The 23,036-nt window shown below is 46.8% G+C and overlaps 2 protein-coding genes and 1 long non-coding RNA gene across 4 annotated transcripts in view; 1 reads left to right on the top strand and 2 right to left on the bottom strand.

The window, feature by feature from the left end:
• GDPD1 (glycerophosphodiester phosphodiesterase domain containing 1) overlaps window positions 1-9,423 on the bottom strand; it is a 29,164-nt gene extending 19,741 nt beyond the window's left edge. Inside the window, exon 1 of the mRNA XM_079955838.1 lies at window positions 9,249-9,423. Within this exon, the coding sequence (XP_079811964.1) occupies window positions 9,249-9,384 (136 nt within the window). The 5' untranslated portion in view covers window positions 9,385-9,423. The remainder of the gene's footprint in view (window positions 1-9,248) is intronic.
• A 308-nt stretch (window positions 9,424-9,731) lies between these two features.
• On the top strand, window positions 9,732-13,618 carry LOC307204325. Of its 2 annotated transcripts, none has more exons than XR_013833584.1 (3): window positions 9,732-9,844; window positions 12,768-12,905; window positions 13,529-13,618. It is a non-coding gene; the product is annotated as an uncharacterized lncRNA (long non-coding RNA). The 2 variants fall into 2 exon arrangements; XR_013833585.1 differs by lacking the exon at window positions 9,732-9,844 and adding an exon at window positions 9,857-10,102.
• Window positions 13,619-19,976, bottom strand: SMG8 (SMG8 nonsense mediated mRNA decay factor). The gene is made up of 4 exons (XM_079955460.1): window positions 17,957-19,976; window positions 17,182-17,327; window positions 15,350-16,225; window positions 13,619-14,119 (listed from the first exon to the last, which is right to left on the bottom strand). The coding sequence occupies exons 1-4, from the start codon at window positions 19,878-19,880 to the stop codon at window positions 13,922-13,924; spliced, it is 3,144 nt and encodes a 1,047-aa protein (XP_079811586.1). The 5' UTR covers window positions 19,881-19,976; the 3' UTR covers window positions 13,619-13,921.
• Between the last annotated feature and the right edge of the window lie 3,060 nt (window positions 19,977-23,036).

The following is a 23,036-nucleotide window of genomic DNA, read 5'->3' as shown; positions in this document are numbered from 1 at the left end:
AAATGCATCAGCTCCACCTCCTCAACAGAGAAAGAGAAATTATAAGCTACAAACTCTGATGTTACCAGGCAAGTTCTGCAAGGAAACCCCATCGTAACAATCCCTGTTCTCATTCTTTAAACACTGGTGGCTGGTACCCATTAGGAACGGCAGGGTGGAAGGTAGGGAGCCCCATATTAAGTGGCCAATTCTGGGTTTGCCACGTTCCTTCCTCCTGCTGATTCTATAAAGGCAGAACAGGGTGAGGAAGAGGAAGTCTGGGCTCATTAACAGGAAAGGAATAAGCCAGGTACCTCTCCGTCACGCCTAGGTACAGATCCACACCTGCTGAATGACAGCCTGCCACATAGATGTGAAAAGCTTTGGAGAACAGGACAAAAATATGACAAACACACCTGACATGATGTACTGCTTGTAATTCTAAAACCTTTCTATTATTAGAATGAAAGTTGTACAGACTAAGACTTCAGACCATCCAAGGTGGGATGGCAGGGTGGAGAGACATAAGGAAGACGTACACAACATGATGCCCTTCCAAATGTTGTGGACAACAACTCCCATAATCCCTGACCACTGGCCATGCTGCCTGGGGCTTATGGGAGTTCAAGTCCAAAGCATGTGGAGGGCACCATGCTGACTGTCCTTGGTATATGGCATGGGGACAATTTTTGTTGGACAGGGGAAGTATGGATCACAGATAGGTGCATAAAAGGAAGATTATACTGCAAAATTATTTGAATGTGCATATACCTGTTTGGTATATGTAGCTAATTAAATTTTATAAGCTGCCTTTGGAGGGTTTTGCCCGGAAAGGCCAGATATAAATATCTTAAATAAAAATGAATGGATTTGATGAAATGCACTCTAATCCACCTGAGTTGGGGGGGGGGATCTGTGTCTTCAATGCACCACCAAGGTTTCTGCTGCAACATATTAGCATGGCCACCTGCCCACTTAGTTGTTCATCTAATTACTATATTAACACATCTTGTTAAGTGGCTCACACATAAATATCACCACACTCAACTTCTACGGAACAGTCATGTTTTCCCCTTACTAATTACTATTTCTACCTCACACAGTGCAATGGAGGAATTAACAAAATTACAATGGAAAAATAAACAGAAGACTCTAAATATTTGATTGTGTAGTTATGTTTTCAGCTATATGATCTGAGCACCAGAATTAAGCAACCATTGACTCTGAGATCTGATCCACATTAAAGCCCTTGGTTGGGTGTGGAGTGAGGCAAACTTCTCTCTAATTAAAATATGGAAATCTTTACTAGAAGAGGTAATGATTGCTTCTGCCTTAGATGGCTTTTTAAAAGTGTTAGTCAAACTAGTACATCATAAAGCCTCCATATTCAGAGACATTATTCCTCCAGTTTTCAGATGATGAGGGCAAGCAATAAGTGATCGTAGTCAACCACTTTTGGAAACAGAAAGTTGGACTACAAAACAGCTGGACAAAACAGCTGGACAAAACAAGTTGGACAAAACATGTACCAACTGCCCAATGTACTTTTGCAAGGTAAGAGACACAACCTAGCACAGTACTTCATCTATGAGATCAGTCTCCCACAACCTTTTGTGTTCCATATGTTGTTGAACTACAGCTCCCACCATGGAGGGCTCCTCTTGGGTCTGGTTTGGAAGTTCCAGCTGGTGAAGAATTTGGGATACCAGGCTGCTGTTTGGCTGAAAACATGTGACACCATTGTTAAAGCATCTGCCCTGGCTGTCTGTCAGCTACCAAGCCAGGCTCAAGGTCTTTGTATTAAAGTCCTGAACAACTTAGGTTCAGGGTACCTCAGGGGTTGGCTGAACCCCTAATATCCCAGCTTGATCACTGAGATAATCAGTTGAGTTGGAAAGGCTCAATTGATACCTACAAGTACAGTGGTACCTCGGGTTACAAACACCTCGGGTTACAAACACTTCGGGTTACAGACTCCGCTAACCCGGAAGTAGTACCTGGGGTTAAGAACTTTACCTCAGGATGAGAACAGAAATTGCGTGGTGGCGGCACAGCGGCAGCGGGAGGCCCCATTAGCTAAAGTGGTACCTCAGGTTAAGAACAGTTTCAGGTTAAGAATGGACCTCCGGAACAAATTAAGTTTGTAACCAAAGGTACCACTGTACCAGAGTCCTTAGTATCATCGGTCCAGCCTTGTGGAATACTTTGCCAACAGAGATTCAGCAGGCGTTGTGTCTGCTTTTCAACACCTGCTGCAAACTTTTCTAATGCATGCATCAGGCTTACACAGGCAATTAAGAGAACTGTACATCTTTCCATATTAGTTGGTTGGTTTTTGATTTTAACATTTTCCACGTTTTTTTACTGTGTGGTTTTAGCAAACTATTTTATCAATAGTGGTATATCATTATTTTCAGAAAGAAAGAAAATCTCCCCTGACCGTTGGCCATGCAAAGTGAGGCTGATATGAAGGGACAGAGGTTGGGGAAGGATGCAATAAAGGAACCATTATAACCACATTGTACAAGGCTGATTATACATACTAGTACATATTCAGAGAAGATTGCAATTCTCTACATGCCCACCCTAGTTCTACCTGCAGGGCTCAGTAGTAAGCGATAAGAAAAATCACTTTCTCCCAGAAACCCAGAGAATCCTGTGCCAGTAGGTGTGCGTGTGTGTCTGTGTGTGAAACTGGGCTAGGTGGAAAAGAAGCACGAGGCAGATTCTTTTACAGTTCATGGTTTCTTAGGTTCTTAGCAGTGTCTCTTAAGTCACTTTGTCACATTAGCCCTTTGTAAGAAATAAAAAGCACATGTTTGGGGAACAAACATGCACAAAGTTGGCTTTTTATTTCCACATGTCAGAGAACTGAGTTGCATTAGCCAGCTGAGGATGGAACCTGGAATCCCACATTACAGAGTGAGTTTAAGTCAGAGGACCAGCCCAGCTTGCAGAAGATTCAGGTGCATTAGTGTCTGATCTTCTTACCTCTATGTAATTTAACGCTGATGAAATGTGACCTAGATAAGTGCCAGACACTCTCAAGGCAAGCCTATATTGCTTTGTTATCCTGGGACAGAAGGTCTTTAGAAATGGTTCCCTAGAAGGGGAAATGTAAAAGAATGACTATACCACAATATGTGCCGCATGGGGGCAAATCCTACGCAAGTCAATGAAAGTGTGCAATGAGTGGTTTTAGATCTGATCTAATTTCAACTTGGCTTCTTAAACCAACTCTTAGCAACCCAATGTGGAAGAGAACCATCACTACTTATCTATGACCTGTATCTTGAGCAAATGGAGCAGCCTTACGGTTCAACATGAACAGGGGCCAAAGAGCTTACTGTATCCACCACTTGAAAACACAGATGCATGTAGATGCCCAATAGGGCTAATATATTGGTTGCCAGTTCAAGGCCCAATCCAGGCCCAATCCAAGGTGCTCACATTCGTGTTCAAAGCTTTAAATGACTTAGGCCCCAAATATCTGAAAGACTGCCTCTTTCCCTACAGACCCTCTTGGATGTTAACATCAGCAGATCTTGGACGTTCAATCACCCTCAGAAGTTTGGAATGGTGGGGGCCCAGAAGAGGCAACTCCTACATTGTGGAATTCCTTACCCACAGAGGTGCGCCTGACACTTTCATTATACAGTTTCTGCTGTATTCTGAAAACACACTTCTTTACATTGGCCTTTGACATCTAAGATATATATTTTTGGTTCCCAACCTACGCCTGTTAAGTGCAGTTTGTTTTAAAGTCTTTTTAATTTTATATATTACTGACTTTTTGATCACTTGTAACCTGCCGTGGGACCTGATAGTAAAAAGGCAGGTAAAACATCAAATAAATATTACAGCAATAACAATAAGAATAAAACCATTCCTGATTAAACAAGCCCACTTTTCAACAGGCCAAACAAAGGCCTCATATTTGCATGTTTGGCAGCTCTGGTACTGAACTTCTGCAAGCATCGTTCATTCAAATCTACTCAGTAGAAAGCATATTGTGTAGCACAAGTAAAAAAGAAAGCTCATCCACTCAGGGATGGGAGATTCAGGGCTCTGGAATAAGAGTATCTGAGAGCTCAGTTACTCATCTTCCAGAACAAGCAGTTTCTTAATGCAGGTCTGTCTACTAATAATAGATGAGGAAGTTCTATGAAGGCTTGTAAACTGAGACAACTTGAAGCATTCATGTTGATGCTCAGGATGAGGCAGAGTTTGATTTCTGAATTAGATGGGAGGCCGCAAACAAGGTGGCTTTTATATGGCAGGTAACAGTACAGCCAGCAGCTAGAAAGATTAAAAGGCCTTAAAACAAGGCACATCACATTCATCAGGACAGAAGGCATTGACCCAACACAAATAAGAAAGCCTCCCTTTTCTCCCTGCCCCTGTGAAGAACCAGTATCCCTGCCCAGAGAGCATTAAAAATCTAAATAATGGAAGACGAAAACCAAAGGAGAGAATTCAGCTTGATGGAGGAGCAGAGGTGAGGAAAGGGTCAATTCTTCTGTGATTACAACCAGCAAACGAACACAAGGATGCAACAGAGAAAGATTTTATAGAGGTGGGAGAGAGTCTTAACCTGGTGAGTTCTAGTTATATTCCAGGTCTAGGGGATGCATAGGTAAAAGGTAAAGGGACCCCTGACCATTAGGTCCAGTCGTGGCCGACTCTGGTGTTGCGGCGCTCATCTCACTTTATTGGCCGAGGGAGCAGGCGTACAGCTTCCGGGTCACGTGGCCAGCATGACTGAGCTGCTTCTGGCGAGCCAGAGCAGCGCACGGAAATGCCATTTACCTTCCCGCCGGAGCGGTACCTATTTATCTACTTGCACTTTGACGTGCTTTCGAACTGCTAGGTTGGCAGGAGCAGGGACCGAGCAACGGGAGCTCACCCCATCGTGGGGATTCGAACTGCCGACCTTCTGATCGGCAAGTCCTAGGCTCTGTGCTTTAACCCACAGCGCCACCCGCGTCCCTTAGGGGATGCATGGAAGGCAGCAAATGGAAGTAGTATAAGCAGGTGAATGGAGCAAGGAAAAGGTGACAAGGATCTTGTCATTCAGATGCCTAAATTCTTTTGATGGAGCTGAAAAATCCTGATCATCCTTGCACACAGCTGTACTTAAACATCTGTACTTAAAGCTAATTCCTGCAGAAAACAGCCTTGGTCTGGCCAGCCTCTTCAGGGACAATACAAGAACCAGTTCAAACAAGGCAAGTATCCCACTTCAACTGAAGGTCACAACTTTGTTTGGTCACACATCTTACTTTTGCACAATAGGAGTGGAAGGCATTAGCTTTGCAGGATAATCTTCATGGAATGCGCTGATGGAGGTTTACTCTTGGGAAGCTTCATCACGCAGAAAGCAGCCTCAGTTCAGAGTGCAAGGCAGGTATTAACAGCTCAGGACTGGACTGCAGGTTCTGTGACTGCTTATATGCCCTCATCCATTCATTTAAAAGCTTCTGGATTAGAAGCATAGAACTGTAGCACTGGAAGGAACTCTGAGGGTCATCTAATCCAACTCCCTGCAAGGCAGATATCTCCACTAGATCACACATGAATTCAACCTCTGCTTTAAAACCTTCAAGGAAGGAGAGTCCACCCCTCTTGTGGGAGTCTGTTCCACTGTCAATAAATTCTTCCTGGTGTTTAGTCAGAATCTCTTTTCTTGTAACATGAATCCATTGGTTTGGGTCCTACCCTCCAGAGCAGAAGAAAACAAGTTTGATCCACCTTCCATGTGATAGCCCCTTACGATATTTGAAGATGGCTATCATATCTCAGTGTCCTCTTTACCAAACATACCCAGTTCCATCAACCATTCCTCATAAGTCTTCGTTTCCAGACCCATTATTATCTTGGACACCCTCCCCTGCAGACATTCCAGATTGTAAATGTCCTTATTAAATTGTAGTGCCTAGAATTCGACAGACTCTAAGGCAGAATGGACCAAGGCAGAACAGAACAGGACTAATATGATGGGGACACCATACTTCTGCTGATGCAGCCTAAAATAGCATTAGCTTTTTTTTTGCTGCTGCATCACTCTGCTGACTTGTGTTCAGCTTGTGGTCTATTAAGACCCCTAGATCCTGTTCACAGGTGTCCCCCATCTTATATTTGCACAGCTTCTTATTCCTTCCTAAGTGTAGAACCTTACATTTGTCCCTGCTGAAATTCATTTTGTTAGTTTGGGTATGCCACACACACTGAGAACCACTGAACTTTTTGTTGTTCTCCCACACCCCTTTCAAAGATGGAAACAACATTTGTCCGCCTCCAGTCTGCAGGGACCTCGCCTGCTCTCCAAGAGTTCACAAAGTTTATAAACAGATGCTCTGAGATGATATCTGCAAGCTCCTTTAGTACCCTTGGGTGCAGCTCATCAGGTCCTGGAGATGTGAGTTCATTTAAAGCAGCTAGGTGTTCCCTTTCCTATCTTGGGCTCTTTTCCTATCTTGGGCTTCATCTCCCTCCTTGCCTGATTTATTGTTATTTATTGTGTTGCATGATTTACCAGGTTATGCGCCATTTTCCTTTTGGATGAAGACAGAGGCAAAATAGGTGTTGTGCAGTTCCGCCTTCTCTCTGTCACAGATTAGAAAGTGAGTCAAGTGAAATCCCTTGAGGAAAGATGACATTTTAATTGCCATTGGCTGCTGAAATGACCTAGCTGAGCAATTACTAAGATAAAGTGTAGGGTTGTGAAATATACCATTAAAGGATTCAGAAACCCCTCTTGCAAAAAAGGAGCATGGTGAGCATTTTACCTCCTACCTCTACTGTGAGAACAGGATGCTGAGCTAGATGGGCTCACTTTGGCCTGATCCAAGAGGCTCTTCTTATGTTCTTCTTATTTATTACAATGCTAATGAACACATAGCTGCTGGTACCTCTTACCTTTTTATTACTTCCTTTTCAGCACATGTAGTTGACATTCAACTCTAAGGAAGCTGGTATCAAATGGTGAGAGGTAACAGATTTGGGATGGGGAGGATAGACCTTCCTATCATAAAGGGGTAGGGAATAACTACGGCGAGATGTGTGCTCACAAAGTTACAAAGCGTCCAACACAATTTAAGCACAGGTTGCTCAATAAAGGTCTGGCATGCATATGGTATGTATTGTTGTGTTTTTATACTGTAAACCTGTAAACCCTGTGATCCTCGGACGAAAGGCAGTATAGAAACATTGTTAACAACAACAACAACAACAACAACATTTCCCAAAAAGACAGGCACAGGATTATGGTTCATTGATTTTTTTTCAAGCCCTATCTCCATATGAACTTGGGACTGCTTTTAAAACAAAACAAGATTTAAAAACATGCTGTCCATTAGCTGCCCTGAAACCCACCTACTCCCAGCTTAACCCTGACCCTGCTGCCCTCTCAGGGCTGCAGCCTGTCTAAACAAGACAGATTTTGCAACATCTCTAAAAAAGAGAATATTCTGAAATTGCCTATTTAAAGTTTGACAGATGGCTGACAAGATAACAGGGCATAGGGAGGGGGGTGTACAAAAAAGGAATTCAGAAGGATGCAAAAAGGTGGAAGGAGTTGAAGTTTAGGAAGCAGACAAGTTGCAGAAGGGGGAGGGAGAGGTTGGAAAATCTAAATGATACTTCTGAAATCTGAAGCAGAGAAGTGTCTGACAAAAGGGAGGGCTTGGGGAGGACGAAAGGGGAAGAAGAATGAAAGGGATACTGGAGGGGAGGACTGCATAAAGGAGTGTGTGTGTGGGAACTTTAGAAAACAAAGCTGGCCAGATTTGGGGGATGTTGGAAAAGGCAGATCCTCTCTATAAAGAGGATAGGGAGAGAGAGGAAAGGAAACTTGCCATTGTGTAGAGGGGGTGAGAAGCAGCCCTGAGAGAGACGATAATTAAAAATAACAGTGTAACATACAAAAACAGAATAGAATCTCCATTTCAACATTCGGACATTATCATCACCGTAAAATTTGCTTGCTGATGTCTGAAGAAGTGTTTTATTTTTTTTGGGGGGGGAGGCTAGGCACGAACGAAAGGTAGCAATCTCCACCCCTTTTCTTAGGGGCGGGGGAGCAAGGAGGGGGCACAGATTTCAAGGTCAGCTTTTTTGAGAGAGGAAGAGAGTGAGCAAGCAAGGCAGCATCACCACCAATGTTCTCCCTTTCTTCTCTTTAAATTTCCGCTGAAGTCCCTAGGACAATCAATTGCTTCACCCAGAGATTTTCAGGGGCTGGGGTGGGGGTGTGACCTTGTACATATACACATTTTTCATCACCCCAAGGTGGGAGGGCAAGTGGGTCTTCTCTCTCCTCTACCATAACCCCCCCCCCATTCAGTTCCTGCCCAAGAAGACTGTATTATTTTTCTATGAAAATCTGTTGCCCCTATAGTTCTTTGTAGCCCCCCTTCAACCCCTCCTCAGAAGATTTATCTCCATTTGTTGCCCCCCGAATATTTTCTCCCAACTCGTCACCCCCAAAATGCTCTACATTCCCAGTAATAGTTTTCTCTCCAGTTTTTACCTCCCCGCAAAATATCTGTCCCCCAACCAAAAATCTGCACTTCCCCAAGAACATTCATTACCAATATTATATTGTTGAATGTATACAGCTTCCCTCCCATCAATAAATAGCCATTCGGACACTTATATTTGGACAATTCTCCCTCCCCCACAAAATTACCATTATTATATTATTAAATTCATACAGCTTCCCTCTCATATTCCCTGGGTGACTGACAAATAACATTAAAAACAGTGCATTCAATAATTACAAATAAATAATATGCTAGGACACCCCGCCCCGCCCCCCGTTTATATGATTTTGCATTTTTTGTATATTGTTTTTCCTCTGTTCATTTTTATCAGTTTGTTCCCTGCTCTGGGATTGAAAATGTCTAGTTAAAAGAGGGATATAAATACTGCGGCTAATATTATTAGTAAGGCAAGACCCCCGCCCCCAATTACCATTATTGTATGATTCAATTTGTAACAGCTTCCCTCCCATATTCTTCGGGATAGCCTCAATATTAAAAAAAACCCGTATTTAATAATTACAAATGGTAAGGTGGGCAACACCCTCCAAAAAATCCTCTCCACCAGAGAACACCCCGCTTTTCTCTCTCTCGATTGCTACGCCCACCCCCCCACCCCAAAATAAAGCTGCGCCCCTTCACAAAAGAAAAAGAAAAAAATCCTGCCTCTCGATTTGACTATATATATGCATATACATGAATACAACGACGCCCAGCGGCCGCCCTCACCGCCGCGGTGGGAGATGTGCCGGCATCGGAAGCGGTGGCGCTTGGGTCGGTGGAGCAAGCCCGGGTACTTCAGCAGCAGCGCCGAGGTGAAGAGGTAGCCGCCCAGCGTGGAGAGGAGGTAGAAGACGACCGACATGGTCGCTCCTCCTCAGGCGGCCGAGGAGGAATGGAAGACGGCAGGCGCCGAGAGCTGCGGAAACGCAGCCCCTCTCGCCTAGTACCACCCGCTCCCTCCTGAGCGGGGGTCTGAGGCGACCGGCCACCGCTCCCTTGTCTTTTCTCCGAACCACCAGGGAGCTCCGCCCACTCCGGCAGCGCATGCGCCAGTCCCAGTTGCGGTTGGTGGGGGGGGGGTGATGATGATGATAAGGATAACGGTGAGGGAGATGGGAGAGTAGGCGCGAGCGCGCTCGGCGCGCTGATTGGTTGGCGAAGCGCGCGGTCATACAATAACGATTTTAGCGCGGAGCGGCGAAGAATGTTGGCGGCGGAGAGAAAGGGATTGCTGCTGGCGGTGGTGACGGCTCCGCTGTGACGTCACGGGCCGTCGCTAGGTCGCAGACGCCCCGCCCACCGCGGCCAATCCAGTGTGTGAGGTAAATCTGAAATAACGGTCACTCTTCCCCTCCTCGCGCTTTAGAATGACGAACGCCACCAACGTTTACGGAATAATAATTAACAACACGTTAAAACAGTAGTGACAATAAAGCTTAGTATTTCTAAGATAATAATGACAATAATAATAATATCATGGCCAAGCAATTGGGTAGTATTCAGTGTTCATCTTGCTCAGACAAGAAGCATGGAAAAGAAGGAGCATGACTTTAAGTCCATCAGTTTCAATGGGGCTACTCGTGAGTAGAACTTAGATGGATACGACCCATTACTGTTATTGATGTTATTTCAAATTCTTACCCACCCTTCACCATAAGGTGCCAGGGTGGAGTTGCAGGAGTCTATAAAGTATCTTCCTAGCCATTCTTTATTATTTTAAAAAATGCTACTTAATTAAGACCACACTAAGGTTTCTACTTTTGGGCAGTGTCATATACAAAATATATTCAACAGACTTGCATACGGCAATTATTGTATTAATTCATCCTGACTAAGACACCCCCATTTGCTTATGCTACATAGACACATGCCCAAACTTTTAACTCCATAATAAGGTTTTAATAAACTAAAACAGACCAACACAGACACGAAGCAGTCACTCTGTTAGTTGCAGCTATTATTTAGTCCAGGATGCAAAAGAGGCTGTGATTAGTATGGTAATTCTAAGTTAACATTTTTTTTGGGGGGGTGGATTTTATTTTTAGTGACCATGTTCTGGCTCAATAGCTCAGTCAGTAGAGCATGAGACTCTTAATCTCAGGGTTGCAGGTTCGAGCCCCAGGTTGGGCAGAAGATTTCTGCATGGCGGGGGTTGGACTAGATGACGCACATGGTCCCATACAACTCTACAATTCTATGATGATCTATGTGAGCAGAAGCTTCTGAGAACAGCTGCACAATGCCATTGCTCTTTATTCCTGCCAGCCCTTCCTCAAAACCTACCTTTTCCATTAACACTTCAACACAACCCTCTGCTTCCCAAACTCTACTGCAGGTGCAGCTTAAAGTGCCCTTCGGGTATCCTTGGACTACAACTCCCATCAGCCCTAGGCAGCATTGGCCAATGGTCAGGGATGATGGGAGTTGTAGTCCAGCAACATCTGGAGGGCACCATCTTGGATACCACTGCTCCCCTGTAACAAAGCATTGTCCTGTATAACAGATACAACCATAAATTGTTTCCTTTCCTCTGTTTCACTTGTGGTCAGATTCTAGTTTGTAACCTCCTTGGGACAGAGACCTTTCCTCCTGAACTGTGTTCCAAACCACCATGCAAACTGACACCAGTTTAACAATAACTTAAAGAAACAATCAATCTGATTTGGTTTTCCCAAAGAGGCCAAGGATATCTGCAGCACTTCCAACATATTTCTGTTCAAAATGAAACACTGATGTTCCATAACTTGCAGTTAACTGAAGATTATTCTTTAGGGAAGCTGAAATACAGTGCCTTCATTCCCAACTTTAATTGTGCTGGAAGCCCCCTAGTGGGCTAGCCCAAGCAATTGCAACCGTGTGGTTCCCTGAAATGCAAGGGCTTCCACAAGCGAGCCTCAGATGTGAATGACAGGCATTATTCCATAGGATTACAAATCCCTTCATAAACTGCCCTTGCATGTTCAGCCAAATCTCAAATACTGGATGCACAGCAGCGGGACGAAACCTTAGGTCTGGGGGCTAATTGTGGCCCTTTACGGCTCTCCACAGGCCACATCTTTGAGTGCCTTTGCCCAGCTGGAATGCGTCCTTGAACTGTGATGTTTCTTGCTTGCCTGGTTGGTGAAATGTATGTGTAGAAACCTCTGACATTTTCAAGGCTATAATGTAGCATACATTACAAAGGCAAAAGTCTTTAAGAACTTGCCGTAGTTTGCTGTGGTCGACACAGTCTAATGCTTTTGCATAGTCAATGAAGCAGAAGTAGATGTTTTTCTGGAACTCATAGGTTGTTCCTTTATAGCTGCAGCTGTGCTGCTTGAATTTGGCACCTTCCCTGTTGTGTTGCTTTCAGCAGGGATTGGATACACATAGCAGCGATCGGGGGTCTCAGAGCATATTCAGTCCCTAACAAAACAGCACAGCAGGGTAAGGTGTTGAATTCAAGGCACAGTAAAAAAAAAAGAATGTTCCTTTGCAGCTGTGACTTAATCTGCCCTGTACCCAATGTCATCTCATGGCAGGTTATAGACAAGTGGGTATGGCTTGACCAGAACAGCCTTGTGGGCCAAACAGGGAGAGCAGGCAAGCCAAATTAGGCCTGAAGGCTCAAGGTTTCCAATTGCTGACAATCCCTCACTTGGTTACCTGTGTAGATCCCATCCTGGTCACTAGGTGGGCAGGTTAGATTACTGTTTTTAAGGTCCTAAATGACTAAACACAGGCTCATATCTGCAGGTGGGCCATAAAACTGAACAAACATTATGGGATTATTTGCAAGAGTGCACCAAAGCCTTTGGCTGTTTTCTGCAGGAGCAGCAGGTGGAGCCACAGTGCAGAGAGGGAGAAAAGGATAGCTCAATTTGAACAAGGACTTGCATAGTCCAAAAGGTCATTGGCAGGCCTTGCTCCTCTTTTAAAGGCAAAGGTTCAAGGCCAGGAATGTGCATAGATTAAACAAAAAGCAAAAAACATCTGACCAGGCCAGAGTATTTCCCAATCATGTTTGAATAATTGTAACATGCTATTCCACATCTGGAATTAGCTGGAAGTCCAAACCACACAGCAGCAAAAAAACCCAACCAGTGCCTTTTGTTGTTGCAACACTTTAAAAGAATCGCTGATGTTTAAGAAGTTTTTAGTTCAAGTTCTGCTTTTTTATATATAAAAAAGATATGTCCACATAAAATATCTGTTTCTTAATGGTCTGTGTTTTTCCTTCTCACCCCTTCCCCTTTTGTCAAGCAGGAGACAATTAGCTGCCAGATGTATGTTTTACCTGCTTCAGCCAAGATTGCCTTTTGGCAGCTTTGATTGAATCACCTTTTATAGAAGATGGACATGACATCCACACTTCAGTACAATCCTTTGGCTGTCTACTCGGAAGTACGTAAGTTTCACTGAATTCAGTGGCATTTATTCCCAGGAAACTGGATAGAGGATTTGGAAACTTCAGTCGGTCCAAAGGGAGGTGACCAGAATTACTAGGGGCACCTGATGACTGGAGCATATAATTCTATACTTGTGCTAGATCCAATGATTACCCACAAGGATTCTTATATAAAGCTGTCCACATTTTAAGATCTATTTTGGAGGCCCTGCTCCCTGCATGAATGATCAAAGTGACTAAACACAAGAGACAGGGCCTTTTCAGTAGTGGTGCCGATGGTTCGAAATGCCCTCCCTATGGTGACTTGCCTGGCCCTGAAATTTTCTGGAAAGAAACAGAAATTATGCAAATAGGCATTTACCATCTAGCTCTGCTGTTGTTTATAACTGCTGCCTTTTATGGTTAGTTGCGTCTAATCCTTTTAAAAGTGCTTTATTTGTTCTTTATCGCATCATTGTGTCCCACTTTTTTTTAAGCGGCTCTGAGTATTTATTGGTAAAAGAGTGGGATATAAACATTAAATAATGATAATAATAAATAGCATCCAGAACGTCCTTTAATGCAGCACTTTTTAGCTGATTTTTCATTTCATCTCTCTTTGTATCCCCCTCCTCTTAAGAGCAAATTCCATCAGCCCCAGCCAGCAGAGTGAGGATATACTTCAGTATGTTGTTGCAGCCACTTGAATACAATATAAAACAGTAATGACTTAAGCACAGGTCTTATGTTTTATTTTTCCTTTTTTCATCTTGATCCACAGACCTTTACATACTAGAACTTAATTTGGCTCCTGCATTAATATACCCCACCAGTCCAGGGTCTCTGATAGGACTTGGCACATACATATGGTTTCAACACCGGGACTTTTTAAGTGCAATAAAATCAAAGCAGTGATTGCTGTGTGAATTCCAGCTGTTGTTAATCAAAATCCGTCATTTAGAATGGGGTGAGGTGGGGGGGGGAGAAAATACTAAATTCCAAAGCCAATTCAACTTGTGTGGTCAAGTAAGTCCTATTGTATCACAGCTTTTAATATTCCTCGAAGCACCTTGTAACTCATGAGCTGCTGGTTTTCCTTTGGAGGGAAGGACGGTCCACGTTCCGTCACATAGGCGTAAGGAAACCGAAGAACCCACAGTCCATCAGAAGGAAGTTTTATCTCTTGTTTCTCCGGGTAAAACACAGGGCAAGGAGGTGGCCCTGGCTGAACCTAGGAATGAAAGAGAAACAAACATAAACAAAATCTCCAGACAGGCAGCTGTAGCAAAATGACAAGTCTCTCATACGAAAAGCCTACTGGATCAGGCCAGTGGCTCATGGCTACCCAGATACCTATGGGAAACCAGGATTCAAGCACAGGATCAACTCTCCCTTCCTGTGGTTTCGCACAACTGGTATTCAGAAGCTTACTACTTGCTCCAGCTGTAGAGGCAGAGCATAGCCATCATGGCTCATAGCCATTCATTGATAGCCTTATCCTCCATGAATTTGCCCTGTCCTCTTTTAAAGCCATCTACTTCTCAGCCTTGTGGCTAAGATCAAGTGTAGTGGTCTCATGGCACCCTGAATACAAATAAAGGTAACATGATATAAACCAGGGGTGAGGAAGCATTTCCACCCCAAGGGCCACATTCATTTGTGGGGAACCTTCTGAGGGGCCACATGTGAGTCGTGGGTAGGGTCACAGGCAAAAGTGAGTGATCTATGGATGTGAATCTCAGGCTACACTCTAGCCATGCAAAAGTCAGGGGCTTCTACATAAGCCCACTCTATCCAGGCAAACAAGAGGTATTGCCACTCTCCCAGGACACATTCCAGTCAGGCAAAAGCACTCCAAAGGGTGTGGGGCCTGGAGTGAGAACCCCAAAGGCCACAGAGAGAGTAAGAGCTGGAGGACTTAGGTCCACATCAGGACCTGAAGTTTCCCACACCCAGCCATGATGTGTGATACAGCCTATCAGTGCCTCCAAACAGGCAAAATTCACAAAGCTATTTGATCTGCCCTCCTCTTCAAAAGAACTGCCCTACTCCCTGGGCCAGTCACCTCCCCCTCTTAGCCGATTTTGTGCAAAGATAAAAACTGCAGGGAAACTATGACCACAAGCCTTGGAAAGGTAGAGTGTAAATCTAAGAAATGCATTTAGTATAGGCCTAGCATTCTGCTGCTGCTATGGATTACCACTACTCATGTTCTAAGAGCATTCACTATAACACAGGTTGAAATACTGATACATTTCTCTCTAACGTCAGTTGCTGCAGTTATCCTGTGAAGACTTATTATATTGCGCAACCTTCCCCTGACCTATAAAACCAGACCCTGCCATGTGTGCTAAGAACAGCCAATGGCCCATCTAGTCCAGCATCCTGTTCTCACATACGCCAGAAACCCACCAGCAGGACCTGAGCGTAATACACTCCAGCTTTTCCATAATCTTCTCACCTGTGGAGTCAGTACTATCTGCAGCGGAGCATCAGGCACCACAACAAAGAGTCTCATCAGCTGAGCATAGTGTGGCTTCAGCCCCCGCCCCGGGTTGGACGACAGGATGTACAGGGGCATGTCGGAGTTGAGAGCCTTGAGAGCCGATTCCTTTGGCCCCCCTCCCATCACCTTCATGACTTTCTCGGGGCCCGAGCACATGAACCTCCGGCCGCGGGCATCCTCGTACTCGAACCCCACAAAGGCCCGGGCCACGTCGTCCCGCCGCCTCCCTCTGCCCATGACGACTGCGCTCCTTTTCCCAAGGACAGCCTTGTTAGGAGCTGGCCAGGAATTCGTGTCCAGCTCCCCCTCCTCTTCCGTCCGTGTCCGGATGACAATGTCCCAAGGCATTAGGTAATTCGTTCCCAGGATGAAACCCTGCTGGTCTAAGCCGGTGTGGAAGTTGTAAGCCTTGGCAGGGCCGAGTTTTACCAGCGACCAGCTGGAAAACTTGGGCAGGAGGCCCTTGGGGCAATTGGAGTGGAGCATCCCTGGCAGATACTCAACCGTCGAGGCTTGGCGGTCAACCAAGCTGGGCCTCTTCTCTCCTTTGGAGTCAGCTGCCTGCCCGTGAGACTCCGTGTTGTTCCCTCCGCCCTGAGGGTCGGCTGGGTAGGTCCCCAGGCTGTCCGTGGACTGACCCAGACTGAGTGCTAAGCTCAGGCTGGTGCTCTCCCCCTGAGTCTGCGGCTCCTTCTCCTTCAGCTTTTCGGCTTCGCCCTCTGGAGGGCTGGGCGACGTCTCATTCTTTGCCGGTGCTGGATCTGGAGTGCTTGGCTGGAAGATGGGGAAGTTGATGTGGTCCAGTTTACCGCAGCATTTCTCTTCCAGCAGCTAGGAAAGCAAAAGAAAGGGGCAGAAATGAGAAGGTTTGCAACCTAGAACCGGGTGGGGAACATTTTTCAGCTTGAGGGTCGTGTTTCCTTGTAGGTAACCTTCTGCGGGGCTGCATAACAGTGGTGGATGCAAAACAGATGCAAAAGCACGTGGAGCAATAGATGAGATTCCTATCTTTGTAACACAGGCCATAGCCCAGTCATGCATAAGGCAGCCGTATCTGCACACAGACACCCCCCCCATCCTTCTAGGTGAGCAAGGCCCATTGTTCCCCTTCAACCAGGGGTTGGTTTAATTATTTACTGGTGTTTTATCTTGTATTTTATTCTGTGAACTGCCCCAGTTATAATAACAATTGTCGCAACGATGCATTCAAGTCAGGCAAAAGCAACTAATGGAAATGTGGCCTAAGAGACAGTGGTGGCTTGGGGAGAGTCCTGAGGGGCACAGAGAGCCACGCCTGGGGCCAGAGATTCGCCACCCTTGCGATATAGATGCCTCCAGGAACATGCTGTGTAAAAGCCCAAGGCCTGGAAGCTGGGTATCCAAAGGCTGCTGGGAGGTTGTGCCCCCCTCCCTCCTGAGCAGCAAAGGGAAGATGCACCTGGCCCCACTCTTTAGTTCAAAAAGGGGTGGGAAATCTATTGCCCCTGGCCTAAGTACAAAAGCCCTCTGTAAGCAATTGGCTTAGAGCTTTGGGCAAGAGCAATCTAACCCTTTCCTTGCAACTTGCTGGGGGGAGATGAAGAGGGAAGCAGGAAAAGCACAGGGGCGGGTGGGCAGAAGGAGCAGGGAAAGGCAGGAAGCTGCCCACTTGCAGCCCAGATTCCAACTGCGGAAGGCAGCCCCTGACAGATTACCCCAGAAGGAGTGTGGCCCTAAAGAGTCTTCAACTGTTAGTTTACCCATCTATCTAAGAACTGTATTGCAAGGGGAAGGTGACAAATAATTACCTGATAGAAATCGTAATTTGCTGCTTTGATGTCGAATGGGTCATCCCGGGGTGCTTGTTTCCTCCCACAGTTGCAGGTGCCAGTGGAGCGAGCTCGACTGTTATGGTACAGCACAGGTGGGTTCCTGTCTGGTTCAGGTTTCTCCCCTAAAAAGAGAGCCACAGAAGGAAAACTTCCATCAGTTGGTTCCTTTGACTTATTTGCTTCTTTAAAAGCTTTGAACAACACATAATTCAGAAACTTGAGAATCATAACCCCACTTTTTTCAGTCCAAAAAACCCATGCATTTTGGAAGTGATGCAAGCTCTTTTTATCCCAGAAAACATTTCTTGCCACAGATTTTATTCAAAAGGGTGCTTGTCATTATACTAAATATTTTGTACTTGCTTTTAATGCAGATAGGACAGATTAAAGACCCCTAAGTCTAAAATGTATGTGTGTGTGTGTGTATCTCCATCCATCCATATATGTGTATATAGAAAAACGTGACATGCTGAAAGTTTCACCTTTCAATTAGGGATACCCCACTCTGGAAGTTGAACACGTAGCAGGAAATGATTGAACAATATTGTGAAGGACAATGAGGGCTAGAAACCTAAAAGATTTGCAAAAAGACTTGGCCTTCCTGCCTAGTGTGATCTGGCAGGGCCCATTTCCAAACTTGTGTGAGCGTATATTAAGTGAGATGCATATGCAAACAAATCTAAAATTGGGAGCAGAGGAAGGAAGACAGTCCAGACCGTGAGCTTCTAAACCCCGAATGACCTGAACTTACCCGATTTTGGAAGCAAGTGAAATTTATGCACGCAATGCTGGTCTGTCAAGCTCCTCTCCTCACACAGCTGGTGCCCGTTGCTCCAGAACTTGTAGCAGTCTTCATGCAGCTGCAGGGCGTACTTGTGAAAGGCTGGTCCCCGGGCGTGCTGGCTGTAGACCCGCAAGGCCTGGGCCAGCTGGTTCTTGTGGACAGTCATGGTATAGTTGTGGGGCAGGTTGGACTGGTAGGCACTGTGGGCCATGGGGAGGGCCTTCTGGCAGCGGTTCTCTGAGAACTTGGTGTCAATGTCCAGGTAGCCTTCCAAAACCTTGATGCTCCCCATGATTTTGGAGGTTAGCTCCCCGATGGCCGAAGATGGGTCGCTGTCCTTGCCTTCAATGGCCACTTCGTACAGCTTCAGGGCTGTGGCCACCCACTTCTGGTAGGTGGGCAGCTCAAAGTGGGAAGGCTGCGGGTTCCTCCCTACACTGTCGTCAAAGCCCTTCTTGCCCAGGACCAGCTCCACGTGCTGGAAGAGGAACTCCTTCAAGGTGCAGTCCACCAGCTGCCCCGAGGAGCTGGAACTGCTGCTGCTGCTCTCCACGTGGAAAGACAGCTGCTGTCTCCCGTGCCGCATGGCCTGGTACCTCCGAGGCCCAGCCAAGGCAGGCGCCAGCGAGGCCTCCGCCTCCCGGGTGGTGCAGTTGCTCCGCAGCTGGTCCAGCAAGACAGCAATGGGGTCGTCGCCCTCTTGTGCCCCGCCGGCCACGATGTAAACAAAAGCCTGGTTGGCCGGGACGGTGAAGAGGCAGTTGATGCTCTGGTTGGTCAAGACCCGGCTCTTGCGGAAGATGCGGTAGATCTGGTCCTCCAAGGCATGCTGGAGTCGCCGCTTGGGAGAGTGCTTCTTCGCGGGGGGCTTCTCCAGGTGCCCACAGAACTCCTGCCCCCTGCTGGGCGCGGGCTCCACCTTCAGGGCACCGTTGAGCTGGAAGAGGAAGAGGAGGCGGGGCGGGCAAGGCCTGCAGTTGAGCTTCCAGTCCTTGCCAACGGGGCAGTCCTTGATAGCGGCCTTCAGAGAGGGCAGCACTTTCTGCCGCAAGCCGTCCAAGGCTCGGAAGACCCGGTCGTAGGTGATGTCGAAGGAGCAGGTGGGGTGGACCATGAGCAGGATGTGGCAGACGGAGAAGAGGTAGAGGAGGCTGAGGCAGTGGAGCTTCTCCTGGTGCTTCCAGAACTCGTGGGCCTCGGCGTGGGGCAGCTGGGAGCCGCCCGGGGCCAGGAGGTGAGCCCCCAAGCTGCCAGGCCCTCGGGCATCCCCCATGGCATCCAGGTCCTTGCAGGCTTGCAGAAGCTGGTGGCTGTCGCAGATGGACGTGAGGACCAGGTAGAGCACCTTGCAATCCTGGCTGTAATAGGCTTCCAGAAGGTTGTAGTCGCCCTGGGAAGAGGAGGTGGCGGAAGAGGAAGCGGAGGAAGAGGAAGCGGAGGAAGAAGCCGAGGGGGAAACGGTTCCTGGGTCTGCGCCGCCGCCGCCACCACCACCACCACCTTCCCCTCCTCCACTATCAGTTCCTCCAGCGGAAGATCTGGCCTCGCCGCCGCGCTGGAAGAGGGGGAAGACTTGCCTGTCGCACACCGTGTTCACCAAGGCCGCCTTCTCCGAGCTGAGCTGCAAGGCGGTCTTCCCGAAGATCCCCACCACGCAGACCTCTTCTTCCTCCCCCGGGGTAACTACCCCGGGGGCGACGCTGCTGCTGCTGGTGGTGGTGCTGGTGGTAGGAGCAGCGGGGGCGGCAGCGGCAGCAGGAGCAGCGGCTGCAGTGCTGGCGGCAGGGGTGGTGGCAGCAATGCCAGCGCTGCTGCTGCTTCCCCTCTCCGCTCCAGCCAGCAGCAACTCATGCAAGCCCACGGGGCCTTGCACCGCCGTCGCGCCAACCATCCTCGCCTTTTGCAGCGGGACCGCGAGCCTCCTTGCAGGGCTGTTTTGTCGCCCCCCGGGAGCAGCCGCCGTCCGAAGCCCGGGAAGCACGAAGGAAGAAACTGCGCAGGCGCGGGCAGGAAAAAGAACGCGATATGTGTCGAAGCAGCAGCCAATAAGCCGCCGCGGCTGGAAAGAAATGGCCTTCTGCGAACGTAGAGATAGGAAAAAGTGAAGAGTGACACACTTCCAGAGTCGGAAGGCGAGATTTCCCGGTTGCTTCCACACCCCACAGCTTCGTTTTGTCAGGTTGCACCCTAGGCAGGCAGGCTTACTAGGTATCTAGTAAGGTATCTAGACCAGTGTTTCCCAACCTTTGGCCTCTAGCTGTTTTTGGACTACAACTCCCATCATCCCTAGCTAGCAAGACCCAGTGGTCAGGGATGATGGGAATTGTAGTCCATAAACAGCTGGAGACCAAAGGTTGGTAAACACTGATCTAGACTGCATCATTCCACATCACTGAACGTGTTGACAGGGGTTAATGGAATAATAATAATAATAATAATAATAATAATAATGGAATAAATAATAATAGGAAGGGACCCAAAGGGTCATCTAGTCCAACCCCCTTGCAATGCGGGGTTGATGGGAGCTGCAGCTCAGCTACCTTTTATTGAAATATGTCTAGTCTGCATTTTTGGTTAAAATAAATAAATAACAGCAATATTCGCTTGCACGTCTTGGTTTTCGCGGGGTGGGGACGGGGACCCAGGATTCCGTCCCCAAGCACCCTCCGAAATCCTGCTGCCAATCCAGCAGGCAGGAGACAAAGAAAAAAAAAAGGTCTGCAAAGTCAAGTCAGAAGGTGGAAACGTTGTGAGAGTCTGTTTTTAAAGTCTGTGTTTGAAACAAGTGAGGGCAGGGAGGCGAAGGACTCTTTCCTTGCACATGCTCAGACATCACTATGAAGCCGCTGCGTCCTGGAACTGCCCTTCCTCTTTCTGCGAGAATCCGAATGGAGCACGTGACCTGCTACAGGCAGGGTGTTGTCGTAAGCACGCGCCCTTCTAAGTCAACGTGCACAGGATTGGGCCCTTAAGCGTTGCACAGGTGTATAGCTTTGTGCAGCTTTTCATGTGCTAGCAACATATGATCTAAATTCCATGAATTCCCCACTTATTTCTCCCTACGCACGTGTCGACAGATGCAGATGTGTGCTTGGCGATTGTCATTAAAGTCCTTTTTAAGAGCAGGGCTGAGGAACCTGTGACCCTCCGGAAGTTGCTGGACTCCAACTCCCATCAATCCCAGCTAGCATGGCCAATGGTCAGTGATGATAGCAGTTGTAGTCCAACACATAGAGCGCTACAGTTCACCTTCTTAGAAGCAAGACAGAAAGGTCCGAAGACCGAAGATAGGGGACAGAGGCTACGTATTCGGCCCAGATTGAGCAAAAAGGTAGAACTCTGCACGATCTGCGGTGCAGCAGGTAGGTTCCAACTCCCAACAATTTATCAATAGCAAGTAAAGTAGTTCTTCAGCACAGTTTGCCTTATGACAAATGCCTATCAAACTCCATGATTCTCTCCTGTAAGAATATGAATATGTATTGGTTGCTTTTCACCATATCTTTTGTGTCGCTATACTGGCCACCTTTAATGTTTTGTGTTTAAATCGGTGAGCTGTCATAAGTGCAGATCTGCACAGAGTGGGCATCCCCAAACTCGGCCCTCCAGATGTTTTGGGACTACAACTCCCAGCATCCCTAGCTAACAGGAACAGTGGTAAGGGATGTTGGGAACTGTAGTCCCAAAACATCTGGAGGGCCGAGTTTGGGGATGCCTGGCACACATAGCTGTCAACTTACAGATTTGAAAATAAGGGACCAGCAGCCTTGAAAATAAGGGACCAGCAGCCAAAATAAGGGACCTGCAGCCTCACCTGTTCCAGGCACTCCAGTCTTCCTGTCCTCCTGCAGTCTGGTCAAACTCATGCTGGGTAGCTTCGAGAACACTGTCCAACCAACTTTGTAACCAGAGGTTCAACTGAATAGAATCTGAATCACATGTACCACAAAGCCTATGCAGCCTCAACTTAAGATGGCTCCCCGGCCTGGCTTTGCACTGCAAAGTTTGCAGCAGCACATGCAACAAAATGGCGTCTAGCATTCAAAAAACCCCTCAGCTTCCATTAACTAGCCACACACAAGGCATGCAAGCTCCACCCCCCAGTCGTTCTAAGACTTCTTATTGGGTGAGCAACACAGCCAAGCAACACAGTTGGAGCCTTCCTCCTCCCTGGCCGGCAGGGAGGGAGGGAGAGGAGCTGCTTCCTTTGAAATTTAAGGGACATCATTTAAGGGACATCCATCAATAAGGGACAGCAGCGGGACATGGCGATGGAATAAGGGACTGTCCCTTCAAATAAGGGACACTTGACAGCTATGCTGTCACAAAGGCATGCATGTTGTGCCAATGGATAACAGTAGATAAGCCACGCTCACCCGAGCCAAGCCACCAGTTTACATGTGGCTCTGGTTAGCGGATCCCACAAGTCTAAAAGTTTGCTTATCTCTTATGTAGGCAGCAGCCCACTATCCACTATTTGGGTATAGCACATAGGAAGTGCTGACTCTGTAAACACACAAGACGTAACTGGCTGTACTTTTGAATAAATAAGATATACTATTCATTGTATTGAATTGTAGATTTCAACGGAAGTCTCATAAAGTTTACTGCAATCACTACAATGCTATAAGATCCACTATCCTGTAATATTACATATGAGCCTGCTCTACTGATGAAGCCTAGGATGGCGAAACAAGGCTAATATTCTGGAAATCCTTGTCTTAGACTCTGTGAAAGGATTCTGTGGAACTGAAACAACCCTTCATGTGGATTATTGGACTCTTTGAACAGACAGGTTGAATAGATACTTTTACATGTATGGACCTTATGCATGAACTGACTAGAGAATGAACTGATCCACTGGGTCTTCTGCTTTTTTCACTGAACTTTATGAGACTTTTGTTGAAATCTACAATACAATACCTTATTTATTCAAAAGTACAGCCGGTTACGTCTTGTGTGTTTATTGAGTATGTTTCAAGTAACCATAGGTTTGTTGTTGTTGTCCTGCTGACTCTGACCACACATTAGTCAGACAACTCAGCAT

The sequence above is a fragment of the Podarcis cretensis genome (genome assembly GCF_951804945.1).
Source record: "Podarcis cretensis genome assembly, chromosome: 15".
Lineage (NCBI taxonomy): Eukaryota > Metazoa > Chordata > Lepidosauria > Squamata > Lacertidae > Podarcis > Podarcis cretensis.
Note: the sequence above shows the minus strand (reverse complement) of the source record. Positions and strands in the feature narration are given on the sequence as shown.

What these genes read in the sequence shown, in the direction of transcription:
- SMG8 (XM_079955460.1), bottom strand. Translation starts at nt 19,880, where the DNA reads ATGGTTGGCGCGACGGCGGTGCAAGGCCCCGTGGGCTTGCATGAGTTG. An exon ending in TCACTTGCTTCCAAAATCGG is followed by an intron (nt 17,328 to 17,956) that starts GTAAGTTCAGGT and finishes CTCTCTTTTTAG; the next exon opens with GGGAGAAACCTGAACCAGAC. An exon ending in AGATAGTACTGACTCCACAG is followed by an intron (nt 14,120 to 15,349) that starts GTGAGAAGATTA and finishes TTTCATTCCTAG; the next exon opens with GTTCAGCCAGGGCCACCTCC.